Below are 22,323 nucleotides of genomic sequence, written 5' to 3' on the forward strand. Positions count from 1 at the left end.
ACGAGCTCGGAACGAAATTTGAATGAAGCGTTGAGATATTCACTAAATGCTAGTAATCAGAGTGTAAACATGTTTTATTCTCGTTGCGATTTTTACTAACTCGCAAGAATATTGAAAAACTCATGTACAAAATGATATATATTTTCGTAACACTTCAACAGCACGAAATAGAAAACTTATTCAAGACATCCATTCAAGGTCAAAAACATAAATTTGGACATCAGAGAAAGCGAACTAAGAGTATGATTGCATCTCCGGAAATCCAGCCAATTCAAGAAACAAGTGTTCCACCTTTTCATCAGTTAAGTTCATGAATCGGCAGTGGATCTTTTCTTGGTGGTGTAAGGATAGTATTCCTTGCCATTATCAATTCTCGTGGTCTGGCCCCCAGCATCAATGAGCGACGAAGTGACTGCCAGGGCTGCTCCAGCAGAAATTGCAGTTGAAATGCTCTTTCCTGTAAAAAGGACAGCAAATGATTAATGTAATTGAGAACAAGTACCCGCTAGCAAAAATATCAACTAGAAATGGAGTCTAAGTCCCAATTTATTTCCCCTGTGAAATAATAGTACCCACTCAATAATCAATACGCATACAAATCAAACCAATAATGCTTGCGGCGGCTATTGAGTGGAAAAAATAATTGGGAAGCACGCACACAAACGCAGTAAACAAGAATCAGAAAATCAAGTGCAAGTTTGATCATGTGCATGGAGACCTAGTGTCAATTATGCATTTCTGTATAAGCTGAAAGTATATGAGAAACGCTTATAGTGTGGTTTTCAGACACAGGGATGCTTTGTTCTTAGATCCATCTTGGTGGATTGCAAATTCCCAAGTACTTACTCTGCTTCTAATTCGAACATAAAGTGACGTATTCTCTTCAAACTTTAGGGACAGGATCAACAGCCTCTTAAACTCATATACTAATCAACATAAAACTTTGCACATGAGGTCTCAAACTAGCTCTGGCATACGAGAGACGAAGAGAGTATCATTGTTCATTGGAACACCAAGTTCAAAGCTTATTAGCATAGCTAAACTTAGCCATTCAATGCATTTCAATCTATTACCATTTGTGTAATCAAAGGAGCTGTTATCCTAAAGTCAGATTTTACACATAAATGGATATTTATTGTGAAGAAAAAAAATATTTACAAAGTGATATCGGTTTAAGGATGAAAAATTTAAGGATAAGAAGAAATGTACTAATTGTAGACCAACTAATTAGGTTCACGTGAAAGTGAAAACTCATTTCAAAAAGGTTTCTTTCCTTGGACAATCCTAAACCTTGACAATCTAATTACTCAGACAGTCACCTAAGAGTTGTTGGTCTAGCGGTCAGGTCCTTGGTTTGATCCAAAGTAGTCTGGGGTTCGACTCTCTCCCACGGTACCCACCTAGGAAATTGTAGAGTTTCTCACTCTCCAAATGTTGGGGGGTCAGGAGGGGGGGCCTAGTGATTAGTCGCAGTCTCTCTTAGTTACACATAAACTTTTCACCACTGACATTCTCTAACTCGCTTAGATTCTGTATCCATGTATTAAACATACAGTGACACCACAGCCATACTGCTTTTAATGATTCCAGGATTCACACAATATATGAACAAAAACTATGCGATGCATTTCTGCAAGAAATTTATTCTTCTAGACAATACAAACGTCTTGTTTCATGCCAGGCTCAAAGGAATAAATAGAGAGTTCCTGTTCTCTGCTGACATTTGAATGACATGAAATACCAAATTACCGTATTTCATATATTTGTATGCTTGCAGAAAAACTCTCTCTCTCTCTCTCTCTCTCTCTCTCTCTCTGAACATTAGTTCAAAAACTATACACAACCGAAACACATATTACCATTACCATTTTTAAATATCTATCCATATTCCATACATCTACCGTACACCAAAACACACTCTCTCTCTCTCTCTCTCTCTCTCTCATATATCTAACCGGAAGTTTTAGCAGTATTCAATAAATCTTGGATAAGTACCCTAAAATAGAGCACACTCCTTTCTAGCCAGCATAGGTGTGAAATTTACCAACTCAATCCTTTAGTTTTATCAGTCAAAAGTCCAAACTAAACATTTGTGAAAGATTAAATATGAAACTAATGAAATTATTCAACGAAAGAAAACCTCATATGTCATAAGGTGACACTTACTTTCTTAATGAACACTGACAAGAAATCTATCCCCTAAAAAATAAACCCTTTTTCGGAAACTAAAATCCAATTTGGTTTGTAAAAATACCAAACATTATAAGATCACGTTACTACAGATTACCACTCATGATAGCAGGAATACAAAGTTCAAGTAAGAAATCAAGGATCACAAGAAATCCTCACCTCTGTAACCTAGAATAGTAGACCCAGCAACAAAACCACCAACAGCTCCATTGACAAAGTCTCTCTTCATCCGATAATTTTGCACAAGCTGTTCAACGCCAATGTACACTCCCCCGATTGCAGCAAATGTTACCCCGTAGTTTCCCATCATCCTCAGGGTCCTTATCAGCCCAGGAAGAGCGACATTTCTCTCAACACGAGGCACATCATACCAAGTAGCAACTATGGTCCCAAAGATAGTTCCAGTTACAAATCCATTTGTTGCACCCTTAAGTGTCTTCATCAGAGGAGTATCCTCATCCTCCAAATACCTACGCTCTGCGGGGTCCAAGGAGTCCATGACTGTCTACTAAACTGGTACAAACAAAACCTGCAAGCGACACAGATATCAGCACTCACCCCCGTTCGCCCTTTTTCTGATAGGCGATCTTTCAGCTTATACAACGGAAGAGAAAGAAGAAACTACATTTCATTTTCCGCTATCGGTAATTTTGATTTAAGCTTTACTGGGTTCAAATCTTACAAATTTATCACTACTGCTAATCACATTTTTCATTTCTTAACAAAATCCATCCACATTAGCATACTAAGCATTTGGAGAAGAAAAAAACAATCAACCCCGTAACATCAAAACTTGCACAAATAAATCCCAAATTTTAGTTCTTTCAAACCCCATCGATGTAGATGCAATTAAACTCAAATTCACCAAAAGCCCCAATATTTCGTGACCAAAATTCGAGCAAATTCTAACGCCGAAGACGAAGATCCAAGCATCAATAAAAAAAAAACAAATTAATCAACAAGCCGAAGCCCTAAATTTGCAAAAAAAAAAAAAAAATGATCGAGGAGGATTTGATTCCATGAGAGACCAATCAGAAAACAGTACCTCATCAGAAAATGTAAATTACCTTCGAGGGGAAAATAAGAAGTCGGCGATTTCTACTCAGTTCTCACTACGAACAGAGGAACAAAGACTACCGAAGGAAATGAAAGTTTAGCTATCTGCACCTTGTTACACCAGATTATTCATTACTTGCACTGACCATTTTGCCCCTCCTGGCTCTTGTATTTAATAGTTGGTAAATGTCTCGTTTGAAAGTGTTTTTAAAATATTTGAAAGTATGTTTAGGCAAAATATTTTGGATTTCAAAAACACTTAAAGTGTTTTTTCAAGATTTACTTACATTTTTACTAAGATTCGGCACAAAAAAATTTTCATAAAAAAAACTTTTAGTTATTTTAAAAACATTTACAAACGAGATCAAAGGGTGTTAACTTATCGAGCCAAGCCGAATATCTAACATAATGATAAATTGAGCTTGTTTCAAATTTATCGAGCAAACTGCTTGTATTATCGTTTGTCAAGAGTATTCACCCTTGGCAGCTTAATTAGCACCATAGATCCAATGTTTCGGATCGTAATTGAAGAAATAGGAGAAGTATCAGAGAGATTAATTAGGGCTTGGATTGGGATCAGAGTAGTATGAATCTGAGAACCTGAGTTAGAAGACGGAGAAGCTGAAGTCACCATTGAAATCTGCATAAGAAATTAGGTTTTGCAGATGAGAAAGCTTCAAGAGAGAGGAAGCTTAGTGACGAAGCGTATCAGCAAAGACGAAGAGAAAAAGGAAGGAAACGTGGACTTTGGATCCAGTCTTTAGACAAAGTGGATGATACCATATTGAACAGTGTATCTTTCATTGAAAAATGAATAATAAGATTACAAGATAGTTGTTTATATACAACTTATTTACACATGTAATTACCAAGCACTCTTAACAAATAAACTACAAACCTCAACTACCTCAACAAACTAACTCACTCTGAAGTATTATCCGACTGAGTCATTTACACAATTACCATTAATAAGCAACAGGAGTAAAGGTTTCATAATAATTAATGTCATGTTGTTGAAGAAGGTCTTTGGCAATAAGTCAAGCTTTATATCTGTCCAGACTGCCATCGAGTTTACATTTAACCAAAAACCCATTTGCAACCGATGATGTTATTGGAGGGAGAAGGTGGGACAAGGGTCCAAGTATTGATAGCTTGGAGAGCTGCTATTTCCTCAGTCATGGCAGCTTCCCACTAGGAATACAACTTGGGTGGGTCAATCCGAATTCGCCCATGTTCAATTAGATTTCAAATCCAATCGGGCGGGTCAAAACGAAGAAAAAAACATACCCAAACCCAACCCAATCTCAACCCTATCATTTAGTGGGTTAGGTTGCTGTCTTGCTTGCTTAAGCTTCGTTCATACGCATATTACTCATCCTACTTCATATTATATAAGTTATGTATGGAAATTGGAATGGTGAATCACTAAGGTTGGCATTGCGACATTCCAAGTCATCTCTTCACTAATCAAGAGGTCATGGAGTTCCTCACGAGTGACAGGCTTAGAACGGACCCTAATGGAGGTTGCGAAAGCATCAAAGTCACTTGGGAGACCACCGAGGACAAGAGCAATTAAATCAATATCATCAAGAGGTGATTAGATTGCATGCTGAGAGTGCCCTTCTTTACGCTATGAGCTTGCTCTTGAGTTGAAGCAAGTGAGACCTGGTTGTGCCAGCAAAACGATTGTATTGATCATTATACTTTTGATAAAAAAGATTTGTTTATTAACTTGACTGTCCGAGAGCCCTTGGCTTGCACCCAACCAGTCCTTGAGTCATTACCACTTTCGAGAATAATGACATTAAAACCCTGGTTGCAGAGGTGGTGAGCAACGACACCATTTTCTCCTTACATATATCGGCACCATTTTCATTATTTTTATTTAACACGCATGGCATCAAGTGATTGGTTTTGTGGGCTCCACATGACTGCAATATCACCACACTAGCAAATTTTCTAACATAAGTATACTACTTTGTTAACCAATGCAATAAAAGGACCAAACTAATGAATTTGAAGCATAAAGACCGAATTTATGACTAGTGGCCAAGGATCTGTTGTCCCCCAAAATAGTGTCTCCCTCCGTGTCTACTATCTATTTATTTGATACGTGTCATTTACTTTAATAGAGGTAAACTTTTGAAACTCAAAATCAATTTCACCAGAAGCGCTTTGAGTTAAAAGTATTTTCAAACAAATCCTTAGTCTCTTGCATCAGCTTCCGTCAAAATTTTTGTTAGTTTTGATTATGTGCCACACAGCTCCCACATATTCAGGTTTGTGATGTTACATGCATTAAGTAAAATAACTAATTACTTATTAAAGCTAGTTGGGTTGTCGGGGTGCGATTTCAGATCTGCAAATTTTGGAAAGATGGAGATTTTGTTTTGGTTCAAGGCTTACTTTTAGCCACGCAACTTGAAATTCGATTTCGATCCCATTTTGCCCATCGAAGCTTAACAATCCTCACTTTATTCTCTAAAACTCAAAAGTCTTCACCTTGCTCCATGTAACTCGATTTTGATCTCACATTTATCTCTGAAAGTCAAAAGTCGTCACTTTAGCCCTTCAAACTCAATATTCACTTCGTTTTGGTTTGTTTCTATGTATCCTGTTAAATAACCTTTAAGTTTACTTATGTGCATATTTAGGGCGGACTTATGACTAATGTCGCACGAGTATAAAGCTCACCAGACCATGGACCGTTGGATTTTGTCAATGGTCATCTAACGGTTGAGAATGAATGACCAGATGACCTTATGCAGACTATTATAATGGATACAATGCAAAAGCCAAATCGTCGGAGAGCAGTCGAAATTCGGCCGTTTGACAATATGATCAACCCAACGGAGGATTTTTTAAATGTTAAGTTACGGTTTGGTTGTATAAAAGGACTCTTTAAAGAGAGAAATCAGCGAGCGCAACTGTCCGGTCCGCTCCGGAGCCTTAACTTCAGAGAGTGCAAAGGCACCTCAAGGGCGTTGTCGCCGAGATCATCCACGACCCCGGGACCTAGTTACGGGGGTTTAGCTGCCGTAACTTTCAAAAACTAAAGGTGGTGATCTGATCGGAGCAAGCTCTAAATTTTTGTTCAACTAGTAAGTGAACAGTGTTAAAAAAAACTACTTTAGCTATTCAGTTAACTTTTTATTTTCAACACCATTCCGTGTTATAGCAAAATTTGAGTATTTTATCATCAACAATTCAAACTTAACTCCTAAAACAGCATTTTTCATCTCCTACCTTTCTTGTTGCTTAAGGCTTCACTATTGAGTTTTATTATTTTTTAATATTTAGCAAATGAACAGTTGCTCCGTAAATATAAAGAGTAAATGTTTCATATTGTATTAAATACTCTTGTATAGAGTCTGCTTCGGATGCTCTCCGACTCCAAATGAGAGAGAATGAATGCATCACTTCTCAGTACACTTGCAGGGATCACCCACACACTCGTTACAAACGATAGCAGTGCAATTATGAATTCTTCATTTCTCTAATTGGGAGTGGGATGCGAATGCTAAGGCAACAAAATGAGATTCCAAGAACATTTCTTTGTGACCTTTACCTCCCCTTACTAGATCAAATAGGCGAACTCCAATTAGGGAGGAAAATGCTAAGGAGATACTCTAAAAAATGAGACTTTCCATGAACTCTCTGTCATCTTATGTTTTTGGCATCATTCTTGTGTCAACATGATAAAATATTGTGCAAAAAATATAAAGTGACGAAGAGCCTATAGAGAGTAACTTAACTGGAGATGGTTTTATAGTTAGCACTAGCAACAGTGCCCGCGTGTTGCCGCGAGATTGAAAATTTATCTAATCTTATGCAAATTCATGAGTGAAGAACTGAGCATTACAAATAAAAAGTAGAGTGAAAATTTAACTTGATAGAGAGACCTCAATGATCTACCTCAATTCATCATTCAAGACTTGGTCGAACTGTGATTCGCTCACTCCATACCTAAACACAAGAAAACCAAACCAAGTTTAGCAAGAATTATGCACGATCTTTGTGAAACTATATAATGAATGATACAACATTGTTAAACAAACATAGACTGGAGCTAATCTTAAAATTCATTTAAAAGGGAAGTGGCAAATACCGTTCACTTGAGATGCTAACTTAATGTTTCATCATTCAAATGATATTGCTTTTGAACCAAAGTAAGAGGAAAAAAGAGTAGAAACCTGATTAGTAATTACCACTTCCAGCGGTACCACACTGCTAAGTTTTACTCTTCAAATCTCCAACGAATAAGGTCCTCTGTAATTTCTGCCTAAGCACTAAAATAAGAAAATTGGTACATAGATGAAGAGTTAAGACTAGTTTCCATAAATCAATTGAGAACTACAAATAATGTGACAATCTACATGTATAACCTATGCGTCCATCCTTATAGGTTTAATCAGAATACCATATTTTCAAAATCATGGATGATTCAATTTTAACCTAAAAACCGAGACCATCTCCAGTCCTTGGCATATCAAATTTCAATAAATAGCCACACATGTGAAACAAACAAAAAGAAACAGATCTCAGAGATTAATAGCTTACCATCACGAAGATCTCCACGAGCAAGGCCGACCTAGACGTAATAAATCACGCAATGCCTCCAAAATATCCATGGAGAGTACAACACCAGAAACAACACCCAATGCAATTCGAATCCATAGTGCTATGGTAGAGAACGAAGAAAAAGTTACTTATTACAACCCTAGATTTTATAAGTGTCATTACCCCAATCTTGTACTTGACCATATACCATGGTGTTAGAAGCTAACATTTCTAATCAAAAAGCCTAGAAATCATAAAGCAAAGAACAGATCTTTTGTCTTGTAAGCAACCATGCCTATACAATCAAATTTTGCTTACCAAAGCGGTCTTACTAATATTATTCATAGAAAAGAAAAACTAATAAAAAGAAAATAAGATAGACCAAAAACTTTCTTTGAATTGAACTCACCCAAAAAAAAATCTTCCAATTTAAAAGAGAATAAAATCAACCATACTTTCATACAATATCTTAATTGAATTAGGTTTTGGATTGAATAGATTAGAGGAGAATCGAGAGATACAATATAATAGACAACTTGTGTCACATCCTGGCCCGGAATCCCCACCACATCCCAGGCCCGCTCCACCACCGTAGTATGATATTGTCTATTTTGTGCTCCTACCACACCCTCACGGTTTTATTTCTAGGAACTCACACGAGAACTTCCCAGTGGGTCACCCATCATGGGAATGCTCTCGCGCGCTACTTGCTTAACTTCGGAGTTCCGATGAAACCTGAAGCCAGTGAACTCCCAAAAGGCCTCGTGCTAGGTAGGGATGATAATATACATATAAGAATCACTCTCATGGGCGATGTGGGATGTTACAACTTGAGTGTAAAAATCATTACCTTTTGATTTGTCATATCTGTGATTTATAGAAAGCCAGACAATTTTCTTCGGTGGCAATACATTTCTTCTCCCACTACCTCTCCAACCCGGCTGTCGCCTAACTAATAAAATGCAAAACCACACTTTAAATTTTGAAAAACTTTTCAAAATGAGGTAATTCTAATCCACTCCACTGCATATAAATAGTGCAGATAATATAAACAGTGCGTATGTTGACAAAATGAAACAGAAAATATGTTGCACAACATATTTTGAGTGCAGATAATATAAAGTCGCATGGAGGAACAATAACAGCTAGGTTGCCTTCACGCATTGTATATTTATTGACCGTGCATAAGAAATGGAGGTCAATGATCTTAAGACTAAAACTGTCATCCAAAGATTTTCAACTTGAACAGAATTGCATCCAACTCAATCAACTGCTTCTGAAAAGCGTGAAAAAACCATGAATTTGTGCAATCACTAAAGACTCAATTACTGAAATCACAAAGAAGAATAACACAATTCTTGAAATGACAAAAGAAAAACAACCCACTTGATAAATTGATGAAATACAGGAATGGAGTATAAAATTCAATCATAAACTAAGAAGACTGAGAAAACATAAAGAAAATTTTCTTTTAAGAAAAGTTTTATACTTTAATATTTCTCAGGCTTAAAAACACTGTACTACACACATTAATGTAATCCAATCGATCAGATGGTTCAGGAGGCGAAAACCAATAACTAAAATATTCTGATTTCATGGTTTAAAAAAAAAAAAAAAAAAACAAAAAAAAAAAAGTCTCTTCAGTCAAAAAAGTAAAAACTATAACTCATGAAAACTATTTAGCTAAATAGTATTCATGCAATTTTATGTCATAATAATGTATACATTCCTCTTCAATTACATGTACACATGTATTATGGTATACTATGTCTTGTTTGATATATAGTTAGTTCTGCAGTTTAACATAATTTCTTGTCGTCAAAATCAGCATAAGTAGAACAGTGTTTCCAACAACAAATAAGGGGGGGAAAAAAACCAAAATACTCAACACAAAAGATGCAATTTAAGAGCAACCACACGATTAATAAAAGCAATGTTGTTGAATTTTAGGATACCGTCCAGATTACATCATTGTAAAAATATACAAAACTTTGTTTGGCATTGGGTCGGGGGAGGCTAGAAATTTTTTATCATGGATGCACGATATTATTAAATAATAAAATCACAAAGAACACAAGCAAGGAGCAATAATCGCCAAATTGGTTATTGTTGCTTTCATGAACATAAACCAAATGTTCCGTGTCAAAAGACTTTTCCTTCCTGAATCTAAATCCAAAAAAGGATCATGAGGGGATCCGTTAGCAATTTACCACTTTGTTACAGTTCAGGACAGTACAAAAAGGAAAATCCTTCTTTTTTGTCTATTAAATGAAAAAAAAACTAAATAAGAGATGAGAGAAAATGAATATGAATAAAAATGTGTGTAGCAGTTATTGTTAGAATTCCTCTGTCCCACATCAGCCACAGAGCTTGAGAACAAGCCCTTTAAATAGAATTACTCCACTCTAACTAACACCGAGGCCTTTTGGATAAAAACCCCACACCTGACGGATTGAACATGTGGCCAAGTGGGGACACTATCGGTCTTGTTAAAGTGGGCCCATAACCTGTCTACCTGAAATTTAAGATGGTATCAGAGCCGGGGATGAGTTCGTACATCCACGTGAATGAGTGGATTCCCTTTGGCCCCACGCAAATGAGTGAGCCCTGACATGGCTCCACGTAGGCCAAAAGATGCGTGAACGGGTGAGCCCTAGCTTGCCTCTACGTGGTTGCGAATGTATAGAACTTCACGTGTGACCCATAAAATAAGGTCTCACGTGCGGGGGAGTATTAGAAGGCACTACTATTTTTTTATTTTTTTTTCATGTTTCAATTTGTTTTTCAATTCAATTGTCAATGCTATTTGCTTTTTACTAACCTATGTTTGTTGTTTTTTATAGTATACGAACATAAAAAAGCCTCCAAACCTCCAAAGAAACCAGCAAGATTATTTAAAAAAAAATCACAAGAGAGAAACTCTGCAGGTTTTGAAAATCGCTGTGAGCAGAGTCACTGAGCTGCTTAGGTTCCTATCCTCCTTCAACAAACATCCAGGTATTTTTTTTTTTCCACATTTTACCCTCCTCAGATTCAATCTTTGAGATTTCCGAATTTTCGAGCTTTCAATTTTGTGTGGGGTTGAGAATTTGGATTAATTCTATGATGTTTTAAATTAGGTAGCGTTTGGTACGCAGACGGGACGGGACGGAACGGAACAGGATGGGAAGGAACAGATGTTCTGTGTTATGTTTGGTACGCGCTGGACGGAACAAGACTATTGTTCCATCCTGCGTTTGGTAGCACATGGACGGAACGGAACCAAAAGATTAAAATGACTAAAATACCCATGTTCCGTCTGTTGTTTGGTACAATTTTATGGGCGGAACGGGACAGGACTCTTTTTTTTTTTTTTTTTTTTTTTTTTTAATAAGTTGTTCAAATTTGAACACTATTATCCATTATTTGTTTTTCTTGGTCCAAATTTTAATAGGTATATGTTGTGTTTCACATGCAAACCCCTTTAAATTTTGTAATTTTTCCCGTTTTCTACACCTCCATTCGAATTTTCACCACAAACCCATCAAATTTTATTGTGCAAATTGCAAAACCCACACCCCAATTCAATTTTTAGTCCCTAATTTTGGTCCTTTCAATTGTGGGTTGTTGTTCAGGGAGTTCAGGTTCTACAAACATTAGAATTGGCCTTGTTTAGAAGGACACCCCTCTAAATATTCCCCATTGCAGGAACAAGGCAAACCACATAAGAGCACATGACAAATGTTGAAAAATATATAAGTTTAATGATCATGCATATCGTAAACGTTTTAGGGTTTAAACATTTAGAACTTAAACAAAGAAAATGAAATATGCATAACTTAAACATGAAATATCCGAAATCAAACATTCGTCCTGACTTAAAAAACAAATAATGTCTTGCTAAAGCGATAATGAAAACACTAGAAGTTGATAAAGTTCCCCATACTAAAACCACAAATACTAAAAACCCAAATGCTCAAAGGCTCTCCATAAACACTTTAATGAAATCTGGCTTCTGTGAGTCATCCAATGTGGTCCAAATACCCATCAGATCGGTATCTTTCACTAACTTCATTGAAATTCTTAACACCTGATCGTATGGGAGACCCATGGCCTGAAGCTCAGAAGGTAGTCTAGCTTTTGCTTCTCTAAAAGTAAAACTTTCACCTAATTTCTTCATTTTAGTAACAGCTTTATTCCAACCTTCACTGATAACAGATACAATATTTGCATCACCATCATTCCTGCTCCTCTTCCTCTTCCTAACAGGTTGAGAAGCACTAGATGTAGCAACAGAAGGAGATGGGGTAGGTGAAAGCGGAGGCATCTCAGAAGTCTCACAATCCTCACTTTCCAAACCCATATTTTCAATTGCATCTGCTGCTGATTCAGCAATGTTACCCGTGGCTCGGTCTCTCCCAAACACCGTACATAGTCGTGGATACAACGGGAATGGCTTATTTGGTTTGCAAGATGCATTGGGATGTTTCTACAATAAGAACCCAAAGAAATCAAGGTTAAGACTTTCAAAGCAACTAATTAATAAAGAATAAGAAAAAAAATTTACCTTCACCCACTCATGTAGTATTTCGTCACTATCCACAACAACACATTTTTTCTCATCATCCCAACCAAATCCAGATGTATTCATCATGTCATATGCAGACAAATACTTTTCTTTCAGACGCTTCAATTTGTTTTGTATATGCTTCGGCTCTATATTAATGCCAGGAATCTGTTCCCTCATCTTGGAGGCAACCGTTACAAAAGTACCAGCCTTAAAACTGCCGGTCTCACACCTAACACCATCAGCAACCATCTCCTCGAGGATGGTAAGTAGTACATCCTCCTCATGATCAATCCAATTACGTGAGGTGACCATATAATCTATCAAAGAAGCCATATATTACATAAGTAACACAAATAAACATAGATATAATGAATAGAAAACCACATTCATGTGATGTTGTTTCCATTGAAATCTTTAAATTAGAAACACAATCAAATGACAATGACTAAATTTATATTAGTTGTACTAATCAATTACCAAATCAAAATTATTTATTAGCTGTACAAATTGAAAGCCACCAAATTAACGAATGGGGTTTTGCAGAAAAGCTTCTAAGATGAGTCAAATTTCCCTATGTGGAAGAGAACAACAATAGGAATGCAAGAAGCCATAAAATCCTCAGAGGTCTTATAAAATCCTCTTTCAAAATCCTAACTAACTACACCCTAATTTTAAAATTTATTAAAATTTAGTAACACAAATAAACATATCAAATAAGCCATAAAATCTAGATAACTCCCAATTACCATATTACAATAACAAACATCTCAATAGTCTTGATGTTACAAATTTTCAAGCCAATTACAACAACTACATTGAGTCCACATCTCAATAAAAGACAATTACAACAACTACCATGTTAACCAATTTTCAAGCCCTCCTTCCTCTCCACTCATCATATATTTCTCTTGCAAGATCATCCCTCCATTGAGTCCATATTTGGCTTGACTCAACGGTTTCAATGTAGGCTAATACTTCTGGTAAATCTTCCCCTATAGGTAATTCATCAAATGCAAGCCTTGCATTTTCTTCAGGATCAACTGCCATATACATTCTGATAAAATTATGAAGTAAACTACATGCGGTGATCATTCGTCCCTGAATCTTGATTGGATAGTGGGAAGGACTTCGTAAGATAGCCCAACGTCGTTTGAGGAGGCCAAAACATCTCTCAATGACATTCCTAGCACGTGAGTGTTTCATATTAAAATATTCTTCATGATTCCTAAGTGCACGTGAATTGTCTTCCCACTCTTGCAAATGGTATCTAGTGCCTTTATACGGTGTCAGAAAACCCTCACCATTCGTATATCCGGAATCAACCAAATAATATGTACCTATATTAGTTGATAATAAATTTTAGTTGTTGGCCAACAAAGGTAAGGAAAAATACTAGGTGCTTGTCTATCTTACCAGTTGGGACCTTGAGGCCATTAGCTCTAGTAACAGCGTCACCAAGAACTCTCGAATCAGTAGCTGATCCCTCCCAACCGGATAACACATATACGAATTTGAGGTCGTGCGTGCATACGCCTAACACATTAGTTGCTATATGACCCTTCCTTGTTCTATATCTTGGTCTATCGACATCAGGCACAGTGACCCCTATGTATGTTCCATCTAGCGCTCCTAAGCAACCCTAGACAAAAGAAAAACTTATATTAATTAGCAATTACAAATAATTATGTTATTAATGATTTTACTATGATTATTACCTTAAAGCATTTCCATCTCGATTCCGTGCAATCCTCTGGGATAGGGGTTGGTTTTGCAAACAACACATCTTGCAAACTGAGCAATGCACGCAATACTCTACGGACATATCGACTAATAGTTTCACCAGACCTAATAAATCTAACTTGTATTGACCTATTTTTATTGTGGCGGGCTAATATGTTAACAAAAGTAGCTACTTGCTCCTCTATTGTAACATGACCATCATCTACCAATCCACCACGAGTTTGTAGTAAATCATATAAAATTGCAAATGCATTCCTATCCATTCGTAGCTCCCACAAACAGTTAGTATCACTCAATCGCGTGATACGATTTATTTCCTCTCTCCTAACATGAAGTCTAACAAATGTCCTTTGCTCTAAACTAGCTATTTCCCGTTGTCTCCTTTGTTGTTGTTTATACCTCAACAATTGTGCATTCATAGTAAAGACTTGTGCCATTATAATCCAAACATTCAAAAGAACAAAGAATTGAGTCTCATATTCATCCATACCTTCACATGCAAAAAAACAACACATGAATGAGTGGAGCATCAACATATGCTAAATTCATTTTAGATACTTGGACTTGGTAATAATGATAATATAATGTATAATAAAAAGCAAGGCCCAACAACCTATACAACGCAAAATAGTTCACTTGGAGGGTTTGGTTTAGACTAATGAAGTAAGTCATTGAAATTAAAAGGAAGTAATAATATATAATGTTTATGGACGTTGCTTTCTTAGCCTGAAACCATTGAGCCATATGATCATCATGAACTCAAATGCTGAGTGAGAAATATGACAACAAGGTCCCACACTTTTTGCAAGGGTAATGGTCTACTCAACAACATATCAAATTTTCTCTAACTTCAAATTCTATTCACTTTTCCATCCATCTAAAGAATTATGAACACATAAAACCAATAATAAAATTTTGAGAACTTCCACAAGAAATGGGAAGGAAGAAAAATAGAAGGGAGATGGAGTGAAACCTTGAGCAATTTGAGCACGCCGCTTTTCTTTGGTTGACTCTTGATAAGCCTGTTATAGATAACAAACCTTAAATTTTTTAGAACAAATAAGATATTTATTGCATAAAAAAATAGTTGACATGAGATATTGGTTGACAAGAGATCATGGGGTTAGGAAAAAACAAAAAACGCTACAAAAATATATATATATTTGTCCATTTCAAGCACTCATTTAGTGTTACTTAGAGCCACATAATGTCTCAATATGTTGTTTATTAGGTGTGAGGCATCAAGTCATTTTTTCATTTTGTTTTTTTAGTTTTTCTTTTCTTTTCAGTAGTCACATAATATTACGGTTTAATGGTAATCATCTTCCCTTAAAAGTGTCTTCAATACCAATTCCTTTTTAACAATTTTGAAAAGAAAGACAGAGTATAGTCAACCAGCTTTGTGGAGTTTGTGTTAACAAAAGAGGTTCTTGGTTCAAAGGAAACATTTCCAGAAACTAAAGAGTTTGTGTAATTTGTTGGAAAGAAAATGAGTTTATTTTTTCGGGTTATGGTTCATTTGATTAGAGCAGAAGGGGCAATTACCAGTAAAAGGGTTACTATATCCATATGTATTAATCTGTTAGCTGTATGGGTGAAATTTCATATATACATGTATATGTTTCATATATATATATATATATATATATATATTGCAAAGTGGAAAGTGATTTAGCACATTTTGGATTATTACTGGTTTTTTCTTGTGAAGTAAAGTTGATGGTCAGCATAAATTTTTTCTTGGAATGCAAATTATAAATACGCTTACCCGGCATCCACAAAAGAGGCAGTATCCATGTTCATCTCTCAGTTTCGTCAATATCTTGTGCAAAAAAATCCTGCAGCGAGCACAGAGCAAGGATAACTAATAAGTCAACTTTCCCGAGTAATGTCAAGCAACATAATCACAGAATTAACCGGTTTCAATCCATATGCAATTACATAACAACTCTACAAGGCCTGAAAAAAGACCTAACGCCTGATAAGTCTTGGTCTCGTGCTGTTAAATATAATTGAAAAAAAAGTCTTAGCTGCTTTGCTAAAATTAGTGTATGTTATTGTTTTCATTATGGATTAACCAATGGCTATGCATTGTAAATAGAGACAAATAGATATTTGGCAATGGTCGACAATTTTGTGCTCTGCATTGTTTCACTCTCAGTACAAGATAATTTTGTTAAGAATTTTGTCATTGCGTCAGTTTTTTCCCTTCCTATGTTTAATCTTTGCATCGTAAGAATTTCTAAATTTATAAAATGTATCCTTTATTTGAGCAGGTCAAATGGAAAACGTAGCTCCAACTCCTATTGATAAATTGAAACCATATGTAAAAGCAGAAAAGATAAAAGTTCGAATTTGTAGGATATGGAGTTGACAATCCCTGGAACTGTTCAGAAATATACAACTCTACATTCTATATTACTTGACGAAATGGTGAGAAAGCATTATTTCAGTATTTTAATTACAACTGTTTGCAAAGATAATTAACAACTCTTCAGAAATATATAGTTGTGCATTCTATATTACTTGATGAAATGGTGAGAAACCATTATTTCAGTAATTTAATTACAACTGCTTACAAAGATAATTAACAGCGAATATATTACTTTTGTTTCTGATATTTTGTTACTTGTCGGATAATAAACTTTAATTTTTTTTCCCGTCAATACAGTGTGTTGTAACTGCATACGTATTTATTTATCTTATACAAAATATAATCCATATTTTGATTTATTTGTCAATTGCATTTGTAACGTTTTTTTTTTTTTTTTTTTTCTCCGTGATCAATTGCAAAGCAACACACGGTTGAAGCTTGCACAACGGACATTGACTATGAAATCGTTGCTTCGAAAATAGAAGCCGGAAGCTGCTATGAGATTATGGATTTCCGTACAAACATAACGAGGGGTCAATACAGAGTTGTGCCATATGATACTCAAATTGTGTTCACTGGGAAAACAATTTTTAAAAAATTGTCCAATGTGTTTCTACCTATCCCTCAAAACTGGTTCTTTTTGCAAGACTATAACACACTTTAGCTTCGCCTCAACAGAGTTGATATCCTTACGGGTAACAATACATGTGTGTGTGTGTGTGTATGCAGTAAAAGACTTTTGTCAATTCCACTATTTTTGTTTGTTAAATTGCAAGATGTCATTGACCATCAGGTTATTTCTTCTGTGTTTTCTGTGATTCTAAATTATTTTATGTATCTGTTATATCTACTTTACAAAAAATTTAAATGTAATCTGTCAAATCAAAATTGTTAAACAATTATATAATACTTATCATGTTGACTGCTTACTTTATTCATAACAAATTAAACAAATTTCTTCCTGGCTTTTGAACATCCATTTCAAATTTCCAAAATTACATTACGGGGAGATGTTGCAGAGACTTTTTCTTTCTTTTTTTTCACATAATTTATTATCAATGATAAAATGTGTGTTTCTGTTTTTTATTTACAAATCTATATTTGGAAACACAATCGTTTGTTTGTTTATTAATTTTTAGCTGCTTTTGAATAAAAGTATTGTTCTAATTTGAAATCGCATGCTTCCTTTCTTTTTAAGAAAACTAATAAAAATGGCTTAAAAAATTTGAGTTTTAATAATAACGACAAAATAGAGGGTAAAATAAATAGTACCAGGATTGACTTTTTAGTATAAAAATATGATTTTTTGTTAAAATGAACAATACCGTGAGTTTTTTCATTAAAACTTCTTCTTTTTAAGTACAGAACGAAAAATTGGACCTCAAAAGCACACAAAAAGAGACCAAAACAAGTTTTGGAGCCCAACACAAACAAAAACAAAACAAGAAAACCCTAGAACCTAGCAGTCCCCACCATTGCCCGAATTCTCGAATGCCACCATCACAGTCCGCCCATCGATCCAACCAATCAAAGCCCCTGGAATAAAGGAAACCAGTGCTCCATCGGCCTGCAAACAACACCACAAAATCCACACCCACAAAACCAAGGAATCCAATGGGAAACACAAACCACCAGAGACAGAGCCAATAAAGGCAAACATGAGGAAGGAGGTGGTGTGAACACCCAAGCCATAACTCTACTCACCTTCCGATAAACCCGCGATAAAACGTGGTTAAGAGATGTGATTGTAGAACGTGGAATCGTGAGGGGATGGAGCAAATTGGTCTAAAGAGTATGGAAGGAAACGAAATAGTGGAAGACGAAAATGGAATAAACGAAGTGATGAGATACGGAGATGGAAGAATCGGAGTTTGGGGCTCAGATTGGTAAAATGGACAGGAAGAGGGGATGGAGGACGAGAGATCGGGAACGAAAGTAGGGAAAAACGCAAGTAGAAGAGAAGAAAAAAAAATAACAAGGGGTTGCCACCGACCCTAGCCATAGCTAAGGCCGGGGACAAAAAGGAGACCGGATTCTGAAGCTAAACTCACACAAACGGCGGAAGAACTCTCAAAGATAGAAAAGTTCTCTCACCAAAACGGGAGAGTACTTGTTTATTAATATTTTGCATATGTTCTTTCCATTATTTTTCGATGCACACACAAGATTGTGTTGAGCAGCACTGCCTCATCACTTTTCTTCCTTGATCCAGACATCCCGGAACTAAATTCATACAAATTAGTGTGAGTGCATTGACAATTTAAAAAAAAATCAAGATGTATTTATTATTTTTACAATAAAACAGATGTTATTTTTATAAAGCTATTCAAATAATATTGTGTTTTAAATCCTGCAGGTTTTCTAACAACACAGAAGCTGTAAAAATATTGGCACCATCTTCAAGACAAGTGAATGAAGCTCAAATTTTGCAGACTGCCATGAGAGTGACAGTTGATGAATTAGCTTTTTTGGAACCAGAGTTAAATAAAGTATGAAGGTTTATTAGAACTTCTTATATTTGAGTTAAAATCCACAACTACAATTTTTACATCTTTAGTGAAATCCATATACATGATGATTAATCCTTGTACAAATGGTTTTAAAATATTTTTACAGGATAAGATATTTTTGTGCAGAATATCCATCAAGTGTTTTGACACACGATATGATTGGTGGTACAGTGCCTACCCAAATTGTGTCAAGCAAATGCAGTAGGATCCGGCAAGCAGGCAACTGGTTTGTCAAAAACACCCCACTCGGATTCCAACACCTTGGTAAATACTTAACATGTTTTGTTTCAATTTTCAATCCTACAATTTCAAACAGAAGCTATCTATTTTTTTTTCTATGGTTTATCATACTACAGTTCAAACAGAAGCTATCTATTTTCAATCCTACCTTTTATCCTGTATCAAGCTTTTAAACTATGATGTATTTCTTTTTCCTCATATCTGTCACATATTTAAAACAGTGATGTAGAAGAGATGTTTGAACCAAGTGGTGAAGATGTCGATCAAATTCCGATCGAATTGCTGAAAAAAATATAAAAAAAAAAAAATCATCTCCAATTGGTGTGAAGGCGGATTCCGGCCTTGCACAAAATGAATAGGTCACAATACTTTATCATCACTTTTCTCCTTCTGACTTAAGTTTATTAAAACATATATTTAACACATATCTAAAAGTCACAACTTCTTTTTTTTTTTGCTTAGGTTGCTTTGTTGGCACTGAAGAATGCTGCATCAAAACTTAAAAAAAAATTCCTGCCTTTTTAATGCTTATCATACAATGTCTCTAATATTTTTTGGGATGTATATAGTTCTCTCTGGTCTAAACTCTATGGTATTTTTTGCATGTACGTACTCCAGCATTTGGTTATATTTTGTGTCCAGCTGCTGGTCCTAATCAAAGGCTAGATAGAACTGCTAAAATAGAATTGATAACTGTAACATTTTTTGCCTGTATATATGCCAGCATTTTGTAATCTTTTTTGTTCAAGTGCTGGTCCCAGTGGAAGAGTATATGTAGCTTCTTGAATGGAATGGATGACTGTACTGAATTTAACAAGTGCATAAACAAGAATGCCCCAATCTTTTCTATGTTGAACACATAAGTTAAACCTTTTTCTTACTAAAATTTTGAAACCTTTGTGCTATAAACAATGTTGATGTTTTACTACTGACTAGTTTGTTTCTATTCCCATCTGGATCCAAATTATGGGGATCTTAAAGATCCTCACATCCTAACCGTTCATCGTACATCGTGTGGTCATAAATCATTTGAATTTTTTATTTAAAATTAAACAAAAATAGTACCTAATGAAAAATGACCATACGATGCACGATGAATGGAAGATATGAGGATCCTTAGGATCCTCACTAAGAGGATCGTCATGCTTTTTTCATCTACCCAATGAAGTAGACACGGAATGCTGACATATTAGCCAATTTAGGCTTCTCTCATCTTCACTTGTTTGGCATGTCGCTTTTTGCACTCAAATTTCTTGGGCATTCCGGCCTACTGATCTATCTCCCTTCTTGATGTGATTTAATTTCCCTTTTACCTAATCTTTTTTGGATTTAGTTGAGCTTCCACTGATTGATCTGTAGGGTTCTACCTGTTGGAATTAATGCCTCTTTATTACCAAGAATTTTAATGTTCTAAACATTCCCAACAACAATTATTCCAAAGTTACTGTATTAGAGTTCCTAGCTAGCCTAGTCTGTTAAGTTGCCTTGAAAGAACTCTCTCGTATTTTGTATTGATTTATGCTAAAGAGATTAAATTTGTAGACAAAATTTTGAAAACTAAATGACATGGAAGTTGATGATTGAATTATTACTTAAGTGTTGATAAATGTGTTCATTCCTATTGATGACACATCATTTAGTTTGCAAATTTTGTTTACAAATTTAATCTCCCTAGTATTACCCTTTTGTATTCTTTTTATGTTAATGCTAGGTAGACAAAATTGTGGACAAAATTTTGTAAACTAAATAACATGAAAATTGATGATTAGGTTATTACTTAAGTATTGGTAACATATTATTTAGTTTGCAAATTTTATCGACAAATTTAGTCTCTCTACCATTATCCTTCTCTTTATATAGCCTATGGCGTATTATTTTGTAATAAGACAAGAAGAAAAGAAGAAGTAATACAAGAGCTCTGCTGTAGCAACTCAAATTTTCAACAAAAACGGCTTGAGCCATCTTTCGTAGAAATCTATTAAAGAAATTTGGGTAAGTCTCACTTTACTATCTTGAAGTATCATGATTTTCAAACTTTCATGCATCATGTGATTTTAATTAAATTTTTGGACAACACAAGAAAAGAGGTTTCAAAAAGATTTTTCAAGTTCAAATGTTCTCTTAAAAACTTACTGACCCTAAAAACTACTTAGCCTACGTGGCTCGGGCCGAATAATTAGTAAGCTAATACATCTTTCTGGTGAATGTGGGTGTGCCAACTCAACGACCGAACTCGGTCGATGAGTAGAATGAATGTGGTGGTGGTGTCAAATGTGTTATTGACTCTTGTTGTCTGAGCGATCACGACCAATGAAGGAACTCGTTTTGGCCTCTGGATTCTATAACCTGAAGACAAGGTTGGTTAATTCACTGCGAAGTTCAGGATCTTCTGCACCATGTTCGGCTACCTCAACTACATTCGTGAGAATATAGGTGCGCCGAATTGATATCAAACTGTAAGGATACAAATACTCGAAAGGGATAAGTGCCTTGTTGGTAAATGTTGTTCGGTCGTCGGAATTCCGAACTTTAAAATGTATTTAAGAATATCTGATCATATAAAGTTTGGCTTATGCCGAACTCTCAGGTAACTTGGTAACACCTCAACTCACCAAGAGGCTAATGAGATGGCATCTTCCAACAAGGACTCCTTATTGACAGAGATTTGGACATATAGACAAGCAAGCTCGAAGCAATGTTGTTACTCCAAGCTGAAGGTGGTCTTCAATTGTCTGACTCTACGGCTCAAGTACTATTAATCCAAAATGAAGATGTGGTTGGTTGTTAACATAGTGCTGTTAATCCAAATTGAAAGTGTGTTGACGAAGTTGGGGATGTTAGTGTTTTTTTAAAGGTTTAAGTGGGTTTCACGTAGAGTAATAATTTGTACAATGTAGTTTTGTGTGTTAAGTTGAAGGTCCTCTCTATCAGTTGTAGAACACCTTATATTTATAGTAGTAATGCATTTTCCATGTTGTAGAGTTTTTCTTCCCGTTAGTAACTTTTTGCCAGAAATAATATTCTCAAACAATCCCACGGATTGCATCATTCTCAGACTTATGATTATGCCAAGGCCTATCTCCATAGGATTGTCTACCACCATC

The 22,323-nt window shown here is 35.5% G+C and overlaps 3 protein-coding genes and 1 long non-coding RNA gene across 4 annotated transcripts; 1 reads left to right on the forward strand and 3 right to left on the reverse strand.

Annotated features, from left to right (window-relative positions):
* Positions 1-56: 56 nt before the first annotated feature.
* On the reverse strand, positions 57-3,395 carry LOC137745666 (outer envelope pore protein 16-3, chloroplastic/mitochondrial). The gene is made up of 3 exons (XM_068485661.2): positions 3,258-3,395; positions 2,350-2,719; positions 57-457 (listed from the first exon to the last, which is right to left on the reverse strand). The coding sequence occupies exons 2-3, from the start codon at positions 2,687-2,689 to the stop codon at positions 309-311; spliced, it is 489 nt and encodes a 162-aa protein (XP_068341762.2). The 5' UTR covers positions 2,690-2,719; positions 3,258-3,395; the 3' UTR covers positions 57-308.
* An 8,200-nt stretch (positions 3,396-11,595) lies between these two features.
* On the reverse strand, positions 11,596-15,114 carry LOC148692464 (uncharacterized). Its single transcript, XM_088681077.1, has 3 exons — positions 15,069-15,114; positions 12,353-12,672; positions 11,596-12,274 (listed from the first exon to the last, which is right to left on the reverse strand). The coding sequence occupies exons 2-3, from the start codon at positions 12,665-12,667 to the stop codon at positions 11,762-11,764; spliced, it is 828 nt and encodes a 275-aa protein (XP_088537203.1). The 5' UTR covers positions 12,668-12,672; positions 15,069-15,114; the 3' UTR covers positions 11,596-11,761.
* LOC148692465 (protein ANTAGONIST OF LIKE HETEROCHROMATIN PROTEIN 1-like) lies at positions 13,084-14,917 on the reverse strand. The gene is made up of 3 exons (XM_088681076.1): positions 14,071-14,917; positions 13,769-13,994; positions 13,084-13,692 (listed from the first exon to the last, which is right to left on the reverse strand). Exons 1-3 carry the CDS (start codon positions 14,629-14,631, stop codon positions 13,226-13,228), a joined length of 1,254 nt encoding a protein of 417 aa, XP_088537202.1. The 5' UTR covers positions 14,632-14,917; the 3' UTR covers positions 13,084-13,225.
* A 4,325-nt stretch (positions 15,115-19,439) lies between the features above and the next one.
* Positions 19,440-19,960, forward strand: LOC148692466 (uncharacterized). Its single transcript, XR_015954111.1, has 2 exons — positions 19,440-19,578; positions 19,682-19,960. It is a non-coding gene; the product is annotated as an uncharacterized LOC148692466 (long non-coding RNA).
* Positions 19,961-22,323: the final 2,363 nt, after the last annotated feature.

Source organism: Pyrus communis, chromosome 12 (genome assembly GCF_041283825.1).
Source record: "Pyrus communis isolate YQ-2024b chromosome 12, ASM4128382v1, whole genome shotgun sequence".
Taxonomy (NCBI): Eukaryota; Viridiplantae; Streptophyta; class Magnoliopsida; order Rosales; family Rosaceae; genus Pyrus; species Pyrus communis.